Below are 17879 nucleotides of genomic sequence, written 5' to 3'. Positions count from 1 at the left end.
AACTATTTCAAGGGTTCCACAAGGGTAAAAAGGTTGAGAAACGCTGGTCTGGACTCGAGAGATCTCGAGTCAATCCACTCTGTGCGAGTTTCTGTATGCGACGTCAATGCTGTGATTCGCTGAAGTCAACTTTTTTTAGGGGTAGGGCATAGCAAGTTGTGAAAAGCAACAGAAATGATCGAAATATTGTTCTAATTATCCCATTTTTGATTAAAAAAACATGGGTGATTTCTTCACTCGGAAGGTCAAGTTAATATATAAATAACCAGAAAGTTTTGCATGTCAGGGGACCTTTAAGGCCAGCTTACTTCAGTGAAGGTGAATATGAAAAAAAAATTCTAACTAAAAAGCATCTGAAAATGTAAAGCCCGTCCGCTTTAGCATACAGAATAAGTCGTCCAAATGCAAACAGTATATTTGACCTTTTGACCAAATTATTCATTCATCTTCTCCATATTCTCATAATAAAGCTTTGTTGAAAATTTGATGACTAAAGCTTAAACAGTTATTAAAAAAAAAAAGGTTACTGCCCGGACAGAGACAGACAGAAGTGAATGCAAAACCCCGTCTCCCACTGAGTGGGGGATGGGCAAACGATATTCTGCATTATTATATTGTTAGGTTGAGGGGGTAGATGGAGGAATTTCATCGCAAAGTTAGGATTATATAGAGTTGCTTGATCCGTGGATGTGTAGGAGACATCTCGATGTAAATTAAGTAGGGAAACTGAGCTTAAGTGTTACTTGTGACTACATGGGGGGGAGGTGCTGTGTTAATTAGGTAGGGGTTAAGGCCAATTTCCCCCAGTATGTAATTGCTCCCTTTGACCTTTTCCTTTGTTTTTGCATTTACAAGCCAGCAATAAAATTACGTTCACTATAACAACAACAACAACAACAACAACAACGATAATAATAACAATGCCGCACGTCCAAGCAGGTGAGAAACCCTGCCTTCCCGGCTTCGTTCCAGCAAGTCACTTCCCCGAGCTTATGATTTGTGAGTGTGTCGTGAGAGGGAAAGTGAGGTTCGAAGAGCGGACAGTTGGGAGATTACAGAGTTGGTGGAGGACAAGATCGACTAAGAGGATCTCGTTTTTGCTCTCCCCTCGGCCCGAAAAAAGTCAAACTCCCACAAGGCAGGAGAACATAAAATTACGTACTTTCATGCTTACAAATTTGAGTATTTAAAAATTAAAAAGTTCAATAGTTTGGTGTTATTCATCTTCTAAAAACGACTGAGAATTGAAGAAACAGATCCATAAATGAAAGGAAGGAACAAGAAATGGCTCTACAAGTAAAAAGAAGCTGCATGTGTTTGTGGGAGAGTTGTGGATTTTTAATCAATCTGATGCATATTCTAGGATCTTCCAAGGTAAGGAGGATCGTGTATCAGAACAAGTCAATGGGAAGAAGCAAACGTATCAGCGGTAACTTTAAGAAACTTCATTTTGAATGCATACTGAGACCTACACCTGAGTCATGCCTCTTCCAGGAGATTGTTAAAGGCTGGTTTATCTCTCTTGAACTGTGATTAACATTTCCATTTCACTTTATTTCATGTGTATGCACCTAGTGGGAGCATAGAACGTAGAGCTTTCTTTGTGGATGTGATCAATCACTTACAGACGGTTGATTCAAGTCACTCTGTTTGCTTTGGGGGTGATTTTAACTGGACCTTTGAACCCGGATTAGACAGGAATATACCAGAACCTCATCTCGAATCTTGTAGTGATTTATCGCTTTTATTTTCTCGGGTTGGTTTGTTAGATGTATAGAGGGTACTTTACCCCCAATGAATCCCAGTTCACGTGGAGCCGTCTTACCAGAGGGAGGTTTTCTTTTACCAGACTTGACCGATGATATATAAACTCACGCTTTAGGAACACTGTGGTCTCTCCAGATTTATTCTCAGATCATCACTTAAGGCCCGGTCACACCTTGACGTTTTAGCCAACGTATGCCGATTTTTGAATTTTTTTTCTAAAACGCTGGCACACGTTGAATACGTTATGGGTAAGTTTTGATAACATTGAGAGCACGCTGAAAAACTGCCATACGTTGTTGTACGTTGGCTTTAAACGTTGTACTTTTTGGTTGTCCTCAAATTTTTTCATGCTTGAAATTTCACGACGTATGCCGGCGTATGACTCACACGTTCCGCTACGCTGGCCACAAGGTGTATGCACGGTCTGCGATCGTTGACAGACATCAACACATGCTACTTGTAAGTTAATCATAAGTTGAGACACGCCGAGGTAATGTTTAGCGTACCCGAAACTTATTTCTAACCTATGATTAACGTGTTGTTGGCACGTTACGCGATCGTTGCCACACATTGACAGACGTTACTTTTAAGTTACTCATAGGCTGAAAGACGTCGGTATAATGGATCGTCCTTGCGTCAGCGTCCACGGCCACGCCCAGGACACTTATTTGCAGCATTCTTCAAACTTTTCTTCGGCATGACGAGGATGTTCACACTTCGATGTCTAGCTTGGCTATGATTCCAATTGTCCATCGGCAGCATCTATTTAAAATAGTCGAGTTTGAGCGTTTTAACACGTTCAGAAGAAACGCTTCAAATTTCCAAACCCTAGCGTCAAAAAACAAAGGCGAGTGACAGCAATTTAAATCGTTCATTGTAAACAATGAAAATAGCTGAGTGGTACCGTTTAAAAGTCGTTGAGTGTAAAAAAAATCCAATTGTTGAGCGCAAGCGTCTACTTTCAATAGTGGAGATGCAGCCATTTAAATCGTTGAGTGGCAGCCTATGAATAGCAAACCCCACGTCACCGGCAAAGATAAACTGCCACACGATATGGATAAGTTAGGCTATCGTTGGGCATAGTTTGTGAACGCCGGCTTCACGATAATTATTCGTTGGTATATCGTATCTATAAGTAATCAAAGCGCTCTATGCACATTATTAGTTCATTGTGCATTTGTCCAACCCGTTATGAATAGACCTAAATCGTAAAAATAAGCTATAGCTCATTGTTGAAAAAGCCCCATAAAAAATTAGCCGCGAAGAACTTCGAACAATGGTGAAAAGATGTCTCATACCCGTGGACACGCGGACGCAAGGACGATCCATCATAACCCACACCATCCCCTCACACTCACCTACTACTGCCAACATGAACAAACTACTTCTAATACTAATACTAAGACTGATACTGATACTGCTGACATGGACATCGACTCAAAAAGGACTCGAAAACACTGTTGTTGGGTTCCCCTTTTATGAGCAGCATTTTTATATACCAATTCCCAAAACCGCTGGGAACACGTCTTTATATGGCAGTTGTAAGCTAGAAACACGTTAATTTTTTTTTTTTTGTCGACCGGAAGACGTCATTGGAATACGTCTACATACGTCGATGTGTGTTGGGACTACGTAAAGAATTGGTTCAAAGCACGTCAAACATAAGTTAGAAATAAGTTTCGCGTAAAAAGACATTACCGCGACGTGTTTCGACTTATGAGTAGCTTATAAGTAGCCTTTGTGGACGTGTGTAAAACTTATCCCCATCGCATGCGGAACGTGTGTCATACGCCGAGTATGTCGTAAAATTTTGAACATGTTTAAAATTTCTTGACGTACTCTACTTATTACGACGTATGATAGCGTACTTTAGCGTTCTACTCACGTATACCAAACTTACTCATACCGTATTTGACGTGCCCCAACGTTTTAGACACATTTTTCTTAGGTCGGCATACGCTGGCAAGATCGCCAAGGTGTGACCGTGATGTTGACACTTCCATTTCTACAGCAGTTATGATTCGAATCGTTGTGCGTCAGCCTTTTAATAGGCTACGTCACGACATCGTCGGCGATGCGTGCAACGCGCTATGCCTAAGTTAGACTATCGTTGGGCATCGGTTGTATAGGCCGACAACAGGTTCAGCATTCGTTGGTATAAGTTATCTATAACACAACGAAACATTCTGTGTCCGTTACCAATGCGTTATACATAAGACCAAGTCGCTATGAATACGTCCGAATCTTTAAAAAAAACATCAAAAGTTCAACGTAAGCCAGCGTTTTACATACATTTTAATACGTTGCCATCGCTGGCTAAAACGTCAAGGTGTGACCGGGCCTTTAGTAACCATGGGGCTTTTTCTCCCTCAATCAATATATAGAAGTGCATTTGGAAATTTAATACCAGTGTTCTGGAAGACAGTTTCTCTGAAGAAGCTTTCCAAGTTTTTTGAGCGAACCAAATCCTAAGAAAACCCTCTTTTTCTTCAGTGAATTTATGGTGGGACAATACAAAAACCCAGATTAGGGTGTTTTGTCAGCAGTTCAGGGCAAACACTACAAATGTTAAGAATATAACAATGGCTTGTTTAGAAGCTGACATTGTACACCGAGAAAGTAAACTGGCTAACAGCAATGATACAGGAAGTTACCAATTATTACTTGAAAAGAAGACTCAGTTAAGAGAGTTAATCCAAGAGAAATCAGCTGGGTTGTTACTCAGACTGAAGGTTAAAAACTTTAAAAGGTATTAGATACCCCTAGTAAATCATTTTTTTTTAGTTTAAATTCCTCCAGTAAGTCACCCAATGTTACTTTTTCTGTTTACGACCCCAACGGAGTTGTTATAGTTCATCTCAGTGATATAAGGTTGTGTGTAAAGGATTTCTTCTCCAATCTATTTACAAAATAAACTATTTGTGATGAAATTATGAACCAATTATCCTCTCACCTCTCCTCTCCAACTGAGCCCCAGTGTCAAGACTTGGACTCACCAATTATGCAGGAGTTAACCCAAGCCTTAACTGAAATGGACTCGGGAAGTGCTCCCGGAATTGATGGCCTGCCGGCTGAATTTTATGTCGAATTTCGGGGCCTGTTAGGCCCAGAAATGATGCACGTCTCGGAATCGTCTTTGTTGCATGGAGAACTGCCTCGAAGCCTGAGAAGAGCGGTAATGTCCCTTCTCCCAAAGGCTGGTTGGTGACCTGCGACATGAGGAATTGGAGACCTGTTTCTTTGCTTTGCACTGATGAGAAAAACTTTTCCAAAGCCTTGGCTAATCGACTCGAAAAAGTAATTGGTGATCTGGTCCATCCTGATCAGAGTTATTGTATACCGGGAAGATCTATATATGATAACATTTTTTGCACAAGAGACTTGATAGAGAGTAATTGTGCACAGAATTACTTTGGTTTAATATTTCTTGATTTGGAAAAGGCTTTTGATAGCACAGACCATGGCTTTCTGTATCATGTGTTGGAAGTTTTTGGATTTGTGGCTAATTTCAGGACTTACAATTGCCTTATTATGAAATAATATATTCAGTATAATTAAGGTAAACAATGAGCTTGTTTCCCCCATACAGGTACAGAGGGGGGTAAGGCAAGGCTGCCCAGTCTCTGGCATATTATTCACCCTTGTTTTAGAACCATTTTTGGTGTTACCGAGGAAGAACGTCACTGGAGTGGTTTTATCCCCCGAGTACCCTTGAGATATCCTATCGGCATATGCTGATGATGTCCCGGTGATTGTTAAAGATAATAATGACATTGCTGCTCTTGTTAAGTGCTTAGATTTGTTTTGTTTAGCTTCGTCTCTGAAGTGTAACTGGGGGGGGGGGGAAGCAAAGCTCTATGGGTTCCCTGTGTGAGAAGCAATTCACCTGGAATGGCACGTTTCCCACCAGTACACTTTCCTACAAAGCTAAAATGGATGGATGAAGCTGGTAAATATCTCGGGGTTTTTCTAGGATCCCCATGATATGGCCAGAAAAACTGGGATGGTGTCACTGAACGTGTGGGAAAAAGATTGAGTAGGTGGAAGAAAGCCCTGCCCCACCTTTTGTAGAAAGGCCAGGTCCTGGTAATCAATAATTTATTTGCCTCCTTATTATGGCACAGGTTGATTTGCCTACAACCACTGGAAAGCTTGTTAAAGGGAATGCAAAGGCAACTGTTGGACTTCTTTTTGGGAGGCCATCACTGGTTACGACCAAACATCGTATGGTCGACATCAGGAGCCAGATAATGGCCTTTCGGCTATGCTCTGTCCAAAAATTATCAGAAGAGCAATTACCAAACCATCTCCTGGCTTCTCATATTCTGCAGCAAGCGGGTGGACTTGGATATGGCCGTGAATGTTTTCTAGTCCTGCTTCAATGTGTTAACACATCATCTGTCTCTGATTTTTAACAGTCTATTGAATGCCTGGCAGAACCTTTCAGTGTGCCGCCAGCAGGACACCTGTATCACGAAGATGTTCGCTCAAGAACCTTTGGTCTATAATCTTCTCTTCCCCAGTGTTCCCAGAAGTCAGGACTTCTGCCAACATTTTATATCAGCTGGCATTACAAAAGTATGGCACCTCCGGCATGTTTCAGGTTGTGGGTGGAAATCTGCTCAAGAAATAGCCAACCTAATGGGAACTCGCTCTAAAAGAGTGATTGGAAAAGTCTTGTGAGAGGTCACATGAATAGGGTTCTAACTGGGATTAGTTTGGACTCAGGAGCATGAAGCATTGTACAATGAGTGGGTTTTCCCCAGATTGTGTGTAGTTCATTCCCAACAACTTGCCCCCAATTAGAATGGGGTTAAACCTCTTTCAAAAGGCGAGCAGTAAAGATTTGTATAACTCTTGTGTTAAGTTACTGCTCGGGGATTAGCCATTAAAAGGAGCAACCCGGTGGAAGAGACAGACTGATGCCTGCCGGACCCCCTTCTGAACCTGTACGGGACTCTATGTGTAGCAAGCTCATAAGTAAAAGGTCCGGTGATCTCCAATGGAGGTTGATCCACTGGATAGTCCCTTCCAAGAGGCTAATTAGTCATTTCTCTTCTGCATCTACGTATTGCCCGTTTTGTATATGTACGGAAGATGTGTTCCATGCCTTCATTGTGTGAGATTGGTCCCTTTATTTCATTGGTATAATTTTGTGTCACACAAAATGAATGTTGTATTCTCGTTGCATTCCTTTATTTTTGGTTTTCATGCCAAGCCTAATAAGGCAAATATACTTATGAGGTTTCTCGTAGCAACTGCCAAATTGGCAATATATCTCTCAAGGAAAGAAAGATGAAATGGAAAAAACCATCGGGCAATGCAATGTAATGTTCTTCTTTAATGCTCTCGTGTCAGCGAGAATAAAAACTTGAATTTTTTTTCTCTGAAGATGCTAAAAAGCTCGATGAGTTCACCAATACTTGGTGTCAGGAAGGAATTTGTGAGGTTCGTGAGAACCAACTGATAATACTTTTGTAGTGTGTGATGGGTAGTGTACAAAGTTAATGTTTTCTTCTTTCTTAATTTATTTTCTTCTCTTTTTCTCCTCCTTTTCTTTTCCTATTTGTTGAATTGTATTTTAGTATTGTTCTGTAGCTTCCTTTGTTTCATTGCTTTTATGTAACAATGGTTGGTGAAATTATATATTTTTTTGTATTTTGTGATAAAAGGACTTCAAAAGTCAAAAAGTGTCTGTCTCCCTCCTCTCCCCCTCCTCCTCCCTCTCCCTCCCTCCTTCCCTTTATTGTCCCAGTCAGCGAAGCGACGGGTTGTATTTGCTTGTATCTAATAAATAAAGCTCTTTCTAACCACTGACTGACTGACTGATATGAAAGATCGGAACCTTCTAGGTGACGTAGAAAGCTGAAATTTTGTGTGCCAATGGACATCAAAGCCGCTACACCCAGAAAAAAAAATCATAGAATCATCGGACAACATCCATAAATGAAAATATAAATAAACCAATGTCACCCGCAGGGTGACCCGTATCTTGCCAAAAGGTGACCACGTGTGACTTCTTTAAGGTCACACTGAGGTGAACAGAGCTGCTATCCACCAGGAGCGATTCCTTGAGGAATATCTGCCTACGAGAGATTCCGATGAGAATCGTTCTACAGAGTAACCATGAAAAATATGCTTTTGCGTCATAACGTCACCAAATGATGTCATAATGTCTCAAGCTTGACATATCTAGAAAGCACTCATCGAGGTGTTCAATTTGAGGTACTACACGATATGGTTCCTAAAACTTGAAAATTTGACCTTGGGGTCAAATATGTTTGACTTCAGGCGCTAACCATGAAGGTCAAGGCCAATCGCTACCAAAAATTAATCAGCTGAGCGCCAGACCATGAACTATATTCCCATGAAGTTTGAAGACGATCCGATCAAAATTACTCAAAAAATAAGGGTTTCGTCGACTCCCCTGATTTGCGACAAAGTGACCTTGACCTTTGACCTTGACCTTCAAAATTTTGTGCACTGAAAGGGACCTCTATAGGCCTCTGATATGCAAAGTTACAAAAATTTCCGATGATAACTGTGCTCTGCAGAATTTTTTTATACATGATTACAGACAAACAAACAAAAACAAAAAAAAAATACAAGCTGACTAACATATCTTGTAAAAACTTCGTTTTGGCAAGATAAACAAATGGAAAAAAAACTGAATGAAAAAAATGCAGGTGAGCGACCCGATACAATGGCGAAGCACGGTAATTCTGTGTGCCGACGGACATCGAAGCCAATACACCAGGAAAAAAAAAATCACAGCACTGTCGGAAAGCATCCGTAATTGCAATGATAAACAAATGAAAATATAAATAAATGCAGGTGAGTGACCCGAGACAATGGGGAAACACGGTTCGTATGCTTCTACGTTGTGTAAGCATACCCTGCTCCTATGTATACAGTAATATATATATATATAGTTGTAAAATGATAATATACTTACCAACGCTCTTCATGGAGCTTCCGATTTTTGTGCTCACGCGCAGAAACTTGCTCAAATCCCAACGTGGAACTTTCACCACACAGTAGTCTAAACTTGGTTCAAAATTGGCAGTTGTAGAATTGGTCACAGAGTTCCTGCCGAAGTTCATCATCACACATGTTTAAGCATAACAAAACATGATTATTGGATAAACAACCACAACTGAATATTACATAAAATATCATGTTCAATTTATTATATTTCTTTCATCAAGTGAAATGGGATGTTGGTGAAAGAGATGCACTTGTTTGCACACGTGATGCATAAAATGTAACGTATTGTTACGATTAAGGAATTATTTTGTTCGTGTGCATGCTTACATAGGTCCCTTATCTCTGTATAGGGGATGGGGGGAAACGTGGTGAGGGTTCAGCTATGGCTTTCTCCTTCATGAAATCGCCCAACCTCCACTTAGCTCTATCCAACTTTCCAACATTCAATCAATCTATCTTTCAAGCCATCTTACAATCCATCGCCAATCCCCCAACTGTCTTGCGCTCAAGCCACGATCCACCATACCTCCCTTGACCCCTCACCCTCCCAAACCCCCACTGGAAACTCTTTTCTCCTTGGTTTAACCTCCATCAATTCATCCATAACCAACCCTCAGGTCAGGTCAGGTATGGGAGCATGCGCCAGAGCAGCGCATCGCTGCATCCACTTTCTTCCGGTACTCCAGGGTCCTCCGCCTGGCCATCACCTAGGCAGATAAATGGCCCGTCCCCATCTCCTTGAGATGCTGATCAACCTGCTGCAACCACGAGGCACGTGGTCGGCACAATGGCCTCCCCCACTCACAAGACTCCCTCGCTGAGAGAATCTGGTGGGCAGGATCAGCATCAGGAAAATGAGCCACACGTCCATACAGCTGCAGCTGATGCTCACGGACAATGCAGGCAAACAAATCTCATTTGAGTCTCTCTCAGCAACCGCTCGTTGGACACAAAGTCTGACCAGCGGAAGCCAAGGATTCTCCGAAGAGACCTGGTACCAAAGGAATTAAGTTTCCATCTCAGATCCCTGGTCAGAGTCCAAGTCTCACATCCATAGAGCAAGACTGGAAGCACCAAGGACCTAAAGACTCTGACTTTCGTCCTCCCGCAAAGGTACCGACAACACCACACCCGATGATCCAGTGAATCCATGACTTCCCAGGCCCGACCCAGGGGTCTGTTGACCTCTGGCTCACAGCCAGCAGACATGAATATCACTGCCAAGGTAAGTGCATCTCTCCATGACCTCAACATCCTCACCACAAACAGGCATAGACAGGAGAGCAGCATCCAAGATGTCATTGAAAGCCTGGATCTCAGTTTTGACCCAGGAAACCCATAATCCTAGCGTTTCCAACTCCTCATTCAACACCTCGAGGGCCCCCAAAAGGATATCTAGAGTCTCCGCAAAGATGACTGCATCATCTGCGAAATCAAGGTCAGAGATCTTGACATTCCCAAACGATGCACCGCACCTTGATTTCTCCGACATCCTCCCCAGAATCCAGTCCATACAAATACTGAAAAGTGTGGGGGCAAGTACACACCCCTGATGCGCTCCAGTAACAACTGGAAATAAGTCAGAGATGGAACCACCACATCTCACAGCACTCTCAGTACCAGAGTAGAGTTCAGACATCAGATCGATCAATTTTGGAACCCCACGAAGACCAAGAATCCTCCAGAGGGCATCCCGATTCACTGAATCAAACGCTTTACAGAGATCAACAAAGGCTGCAAGCAGCCCCTGCTGAAACTGTCATCTGCGTTTGGTGAGGACCCGAAGAGCAAGTGATATGGTCAATCATTGACCTCTTTGGTGTAAAGCCTGACTGCTCTGCATGCTGGTGCTCAAGCAGATGGTGGCGAACCCTATCAAGAATTATGCGAGCAAAGACCTGAAGAATTATCCGAATTGCCCGGCACTGAGAGCAGCGTCACCCCTCGATAGTTGTTGCAGTCCTGGCGATCACCCTTCCCTTTCCAGAGAGGGAAAACAAGGCCCCTCTTCCAGTCAGTTGGGATGATTCCTGTGTTCCAGGCAGAGCACAGAACTGCATGCAATGACATGAGTGCAGCATTTCCACCTGCCTTGAGAAGTTCAGCATGGATGCCACATATCCCAGGAGCTTTATCCCATTTCAACCGGTTCACTGCAGCCCGTGTTTCCACAAACAAAGGTGGACCACAGTTGATTGGAAGGTCAGCAATCGGGATTGTAATATCCCTGACATCCAACTCGACAGCTGGTGGATCAGCCTGGTACAGCCGCTCAAAGTAATCGGCCCAGCGGGCCTTCACTTCAGACTCCTGACCCTTCACTTCACATTATTTTACATCATCTTAACCCTCATTTTAATGCACCGAATCCAGCGGTCAACAAAATATTTCATCCCAGTAAATAATTTTTAATGCAATGGTCGTCACTGTCTGCACATCCGTTTCTTTCTCTCAAAAAGGACAATACCCGTCACTGAATAGTCCTCAAATGCGAACAAAGTCTGATAAGATGAAGAAATTGTTTGGTGGATTTTATGTACATCTTTATCATATTCACCGAGCCTGATGCATGTGCCCACCTGCCCAGTACATAAAAAGCAGATTATTAAGAGCCTATTTTTACCTCCGCCACCAAAGGTGGACAGAGGCTATGTACTCGCCCCTGTTTGTCTGTGAGCCGGATATGTCAAAAAGTAGTGGTATGGATGGATTTGGATGAAACTTGGAGGACAGGTTGGGTGCATGACCCCGACGAATTGATTTGATTTTGGTGAAGATCCGGATACGAGAATTTTTAAAGCGATTCTTCCCCATCGAAAGTTACGGCCAAAAATGACATACAGCACGATGTCTTAAAAAGCAGTGGATGAATGACAAAACTAGGTGGATGAGTTGAGTAGCAGAGGAAAACAAGCCGATTAGGTTTTGATTAAGGTTTGGATGCACATCCGGCCAATCAGTGGGATACAAAACAAACTGCTCAGCCTTGTGGAGAAAACCATTGCTTTTGTTCAATTTTTATGTGTTATAAAATTGAATCTCTCCAGCAATACATGTAAATATCACTGCTTATTATAAAAGTTTACCACTTGTTACCTGAGGACTGGAAGGGGAATGCCAAGAGCCAACTTGGCAGCAACATATGCCAAAGGATAGCCAGTGGCCTTGCTTGCCAACGCAGAACTTCGGGAAAGGCGAGCATTCACCTCAACGATGAAGTACTGAAGACAGAAAAAGCAAAACAAATTTGTCATTTAGAAGACTGCCGTAAGAAGCATGTTTATCTTACTGGTTCACCATCTTAGATGCAAACCAATCACGTGAAAACAAGATGATTGATAAGAAAATCGAGTTGGAAATTGGTGGTTGTACTGAGGGTGTGCCCGGTCAGGTTTTAGGCGGTAAAAAAAAAAATATATATATATATATATATATATACACTGAACAAAAATATAAACGCACCAAGCGATTGTTACTATTTTACCTCAAACTCATTAATACTAAATCTTCACAACAATTTGGTTATAGAATCCATGACAATTGAGCATTAAATTTCAAAGAGTTCCTTGAGAATTCTGGCGACAGTCTTTGCGCTACAACAGCCGACACAACCGAGGTGTCACTGTCAGAGTTCACACAGTCAGTAGCGGGTGTGTCCACCGTTGGCGTCGCGCAGAGCGGTGCATCTCCGGCGCATGGACATCACCAGATTATCGCCTGCGCCTGTTATGCAGCCCGACAGTCTCATCGGCAGTCCTCGTGGCCGGTCGGAGTCGATCCCGGAGATGTTGCAGCCTCATGTGACGATCCTGACCGGCGGTGGTCACACGTGGTCGCCGGGCATGTGGGCGGTTCACGGTGCTTCCAGTCTCTCCGAGGCGCGTTCTCAGGCGGCTAATGGTGGAGTGGTGGACATTGAAGTGTGCTGCAACGGCCCGTACTGACGTCCCAGCATTCAGCATGCCAATGGCACGCTCCCTCAAGATTTGTGACATCTGTGGCATGTTGACATTTGGCACCAGTCCACATTTTGGGGAGGCCTTTTATCGGGCAAGCTATAGGGAGTGTTTGTGTCCTGGTCATGCTCACTGACCATCACTCTGTCAAGCCCCATGGTGCTCATGGGAAGGATTACTCAACGTGTGAGTCCACACACTCAGAGTGGTCAATTTCAATGGGAACATCTGTCTTGAGCAAAACAAAGGAACCATTGCTCAAACATATCATCGGTTTGACCATTTTCCCATAATGGCAATCTTGACTTAGATATTTAGGTTGGTGTGTTTATATTTTTGTTCAGTATATATATATATATATATATATATATATATATATATATATATATATATATATATATATATATATATATATATATATATATATATATATATATATATATATATATATATATATATATATATATATATATATATATATATATATATTGTTGCAAGGTGAGTGAAACTCCAGTGATCTGTTGTTGTATTGCAGCAAAGTGAAATGGGTTGCCATTTTACATACAGTATACTATAGCAGAAAGGAAGTCCAACCAAATAGTTTCCAATTTCCTATGTACCATACTGTGTTACAGAGCGTTGGTTCTGCCGAAGCAGTTTCTTGGCCTGGGATCATGTTGGGCGATTTGCCATCCCTTTCCCAGCAGCAGTTGGGGCAGGAATTTGGAACTTGGCCATGGGAGGTAGTTGTGTGTCATTACCAGATTACTGAAGGTTGCGACCACACTTTTAAATACAAGGAATACATTTTGTGCAACCAGACATTATTGAACAACCCCAATTAATTAAATATCCAGAAAGGTGCTGCCCACAAACAGGTACAACTCTCCCTAAGGTTCTTCTGTAATACAACTTCTACACAATCTTGAATGTCTTCCAAAGTACACATATAAGAAATTTTTTTTTTTTAATTCCTTCATCAGCCCAGCCATGCTGTATTTCTTTACCAAACCAAAGCACCTTTCAGATTCCCAAAACCTAATAAGCATAAACATAACCATAAAAGCTCACCTGCTCAGACTCTGGATTCAGGGCATATTGGATGTTGCACTCGCCTACTACGCCAAGGTGACGCACCACTTTAATAGCTGTGCTTCGCAGCAAGTGGTATTCGTGGTCATTCAGGGTTTGACTAGGAGCCACGACAATCGACTCCCCAGTGTGTATCCCCAGAGGGTCCACATTTTCCATGTTACATACCTGGAAAGCAACATGTCATCACTTAAGGTAAGCAAACAAGGGCCCGATATCAAATCGACAAAAGGATGGTTTTTGTGTGCAGTTTGTGTGTACCGTGATGCAGTTGTTGTAGGCATCACGGACAACCTCATACTCGATTTCCTTCCAGCCTTTCAGCGACTTGTCGATGAGGACTTGTGAGCTGTGTGTAAAGGATTGTGTCACCAATGATGACAGTTCTTCGGCGTTTGTTGCAAATCCTGAGCCAAGGCCACCAAGGGCAAATGCAGAACGCACAAGAACTGGATAACCAATACGATGAGCTGCAGCAATGGCCTGGACATAAGGGAGATTAGAAAGATGAAAAACATGGAGGGGCAATGAGATGATTTACAATAAGTCACAAACTAAGGATTATAGGACAAACCTGAACTGAAATGTGAGGTGGATTGGGAGTGAAGGGAGGGGGCAGGGAGGAAATTCAAGCAAAAGAGAGGAAATCTAGATGTCAGAGAGGTAAGACAAAGGGACCTCATTGAAGAAAAGCGACACATGAGGAAATGCAAATATCTCTCCTTTCCTGAACACGGCTGACCTGTGCAAGGGACATAGCTGCTTCACTGGGTGCCACATGTTCTCCAATCTCGGCCATTTTTTCCACAAATACTTTGCGATCTTCTGTCATCTCAATTGAAGCCACAGGAGTTCCAAGAACGCGTGTGCCGTATCGCTGCAGAACACCCTGCTTGGTCAACTCCACACCACAATTTAGTGCAGTTTGACCACCAAATGTGAGAAGCACACCATCTGGCCGTTCACTCTGAATCACCTGTTCAGGATAGAGAATAACCTTAGGGGCTTGAAGAACTTCAAAAATCTTTATAAGCATCAAAGGTAGTAGTTGGGTCCACATAATCTTCAACCATATTGAGGCCACAACTGACACAAGATGCACTCACATTGCTCACCTGTGAATGGAAGGAATAACCAATTCGCTCTCACTTAATCAATTAAACCAGGTGGCTAGGATTATTTAATTAAATGGACTCCTCCCACACTTTTCTAGATGAATGCTCTTCTAGCTTTCAACATTTTCACATGATACATGGTACATGGTTGGGAGCCGCAGTGGTGCATTAGCACTGAGATTGACTTGCCCAATGGTTGATGGTAGTCCTAATGTCGGCTCTGATTGTGGGGTCAGTGCTGTTTGCGCTGTGGAAAGGTGCAGGGGGGGGGGAGGGATTGAGGATGGAAGGTATTGAAATGGATTGAGTGGAGAGGGGGTTTACTGGGTCTCGAGAGGTCTGAGAAGGGTAGGGGCTGGGATGAATGGATGGATGGATGGATGGGGGAATTTCAATGGTGATGGAACATGCTAGCATTAACACATTTCCCCCATCCTTGATACGAGGGCAAGGTACCTGACTAAGCACAATTACTAATGAGGTATCTAACTAGGGAATCCCTCATGTATTGAGTGTGACATCCCAGGGTCCCTTTCCCACAACCGTAACAATATTGTTTAAATCACATTTTACATTGCGTGGATGTTCTGCTGATACCAGCCGGTGTTATATTTCTACCATATAAACGAGAATGTGTTTGTGTATTTGTTTGTGAGATGTCTGTCCCCCTTCAAAAGGACGACTTAAGAAGGGTTTTAAAGGCCAATCTTTTAACACGACTGTATGATCACTGCGGTCTATTTTTTCAAGATAAAAAACAAAAAACTCGAAAATCATTTTCCAGGAAAGAGCAATTATGTCTCTTCTTTTGGAAATGTGCATGGTGACCTGCAACTGGGCCTCCAGGTGTTGTACAGAAGCATTAAAAACAAACCAAACAAACAATAAATACAGGGGCCCAGGGAAGTGAAATTAACGACATGTGATGTGTAACACACGCAGAATAAAATGAATGTTCCTTTACAGACATATGATGTCTAATAAATAAAGAAGATAAAAAAACACCTGATGCTAGGCCGAGGCTTCAGGCTATGGCATGCTCACGAGGCTGTACCCTCTAAATGAAAAGTCCCAGAAGATAAAGAAAATAGGGTAACATTTGGACATGTAGCATTTTAAAACAATGCTTTATCCTGCTACAAAACATCATATCCTCCAGTCTCTGAATATTTTGAATAAAATAATTCCAGCCCATCATTTTTGACAAGCTTTTATACCAATGAATATATATATATATATATATATATATATATATATATATATATATATATATATATATATATATATATATATATATATATATATATATATATATATATATATATATATATATATATACACACATATATATATATTGTTGTAATTCTGCAAAAAAAACCGTATGCCTAAAAGGCAATGGCACCCAACATAGTGATCCCCAGGCAGTTATCTTGTTAGCCTTCGTGCAGTCAGACCTTCCCCTCGTGTCTAATGGGTTAATGAGACGAAGTGCGTTGTGTGGGTCTTATAGCTTGGTCGAATTATATCTCTATTTTCCATTTAATCCTGATTTTCATTCCAACCCTTTCCTTTTATCCATGATACAAATCGAAGCAGGCACCGCACCCAGGCGGCTGCCTGTGAAAATCACGAAGAGGACACTCCCGGGCGCGCATGTGGCGTGCCCTTTCATTCAAATCTGCGCGCCGATTTACAACGGCGTCTCACCTTGCTCCACCTTCGCTCACTAGAAGCTCACCACCTCGACAACCAACATCTCCCGCACACAGGAAAAAAAAAATCACCCCGCACCTCCACATCGATGCAATTTGCCACCAAACGGGCGTGCTGCATGGCCCAGTCCACTCAGACCGCATAGTGCGGGGACGGGCCAAGCACGTTAACAGCACCAACCGCAGCTTGCAGGAGGTGCCCCGAACGGGCATGCGGGACAGACACGACCCTCGTCCAGTCACCAGAACATGGCCCGGGAGTTTGGTGCAGGACTCCGTGTCGCGCCAGATGTGCCAATGAGGCCGCTTCCAGTCACAGGAGCCTGGCAGGACGGGGCCGGGATCCAATGGTAGGGCACGATTCGGATGATGGCAAGTCGCTTCATGTCGTCGCCCCACCCTTCGCCCGTGGCTTATAAAAAGCGGATTGCAAAGCAATCCACCCTCTCTCTCTCTCTCCTCCCTCTTGGCTGCCTGCCTCACACTGTCTCTGCCTGTTTGCCATGCCCACTTCTCCACCTCTCTGCTCCGCCCTCTCTTCAATGCATCTCGTTGTCTGCCTGTCACTGTATCTACACTCAGGGTTGGTGTGCGACAGACGTTCTTCTGGACCAGTGCAGAGCACGCATTTCCGAGAGCACTGGCAAAGTGATCAAGCAAGAGATAATGCGCCGACTCTTAAGGTAGGATTGCTCAAGCCGAATGTCCCCCAAAGTGTACAGGATTGCACGGTCAGCAGATCGCGCCAGGTATTGAGAGGCCGTTAGTTCTCATCTCGTCTCCTTCCTTCTGGCTAACTAATCTTCATTGGGTGTGTGTGTGTGTGTGTGTGTGTGTGTGTGTGTGTGTGTGTGTGTGTGCGTGTGTGTCGGCACCTGTCGTAGCTTAAATTAAGATTGTAGAAGATATAACGGGATAAGTCTGCTCTGTGTCTGCTTTTGTAAATTGCTTGCCTTTTGTTGCACTCCACAAATTCCTTGCTATCCCCTGCTGTACATAATAAAATAAAATAAAATAAAAACCATTTTCTGTACCACATACCATTCCTCGCTAATTGTAAATAAATGCTTGTATAGAAATGTTCCCAGCTCGGTTTCGTCTTTTCCTTCATTGGTCCAGCATGGTCCGTATCCTAGGCTAGCCAGGACGTTATCCCCCAAAGATCTGTTTTCGTAACCGGTACGTCCTTGGCAGTTACGCTCGGATGCATCTGATCGGGTCAGGTGATGCAGCTTGAACAAGGCGTACCG

At 42.9% G+C, this 17879-nt stretch overlaps 1 protein-coding gene across 2 annotated transcripts in view; it reads right to left on the bottom strand.

Moving 5' to 3' along the window:
• Positions 1–17879, bottom strand: part of CAD (carbamoyl-phosphate synthetase 2, aspartate transcarbamylase, and dihydroorotase) — a 246727-nt gene that overhangs the window by 163690 nt on the left and 65158 nt on the right. For both annotated transcript variants that reach the window (XM_085870414.1, XM_085877653.1), the window contains exons 11-15: positions 14545–14778; positions 14064–14285; positions 13782–13970; positions 11851–11975; positions 8723–8856 (exon numbers count right to left, since the gene is read on the bottom strand). In XM_085870414.1, coding sequence (XP_085726540.1) covers positions 8723–8856; positions 11851–11975; positions 13782–13970; positions 14064–14285; positions 14545–14778 — 904 coding nt within the window. The remainder of the gene's footprint in view (positions 1–8722; positions 8857–11850; positions 11976–13781; positions 13971–14063; positions 14286–14544; positions 14779–17879) is intronic.

This window comes from Eptatretus burgeri, chromosome 1 (assembly GCF_056783735.1).
Source record: "Eptatretus burgeri isolate ZD-2024b chromosome 1, Ebu_testis_v1, whole genome shotgun sequence".
NCBI classification, from domain to species: domain Eukaryota; kingdom Metazoa; phylum Chordata; class Myxini; order Myxiniformes; family Myxinidae; genus Eptatretus; species Eptatretus burgeri.
This window is presented reverse-complemented; position numbering and strand designations above follow the sequence as displayed.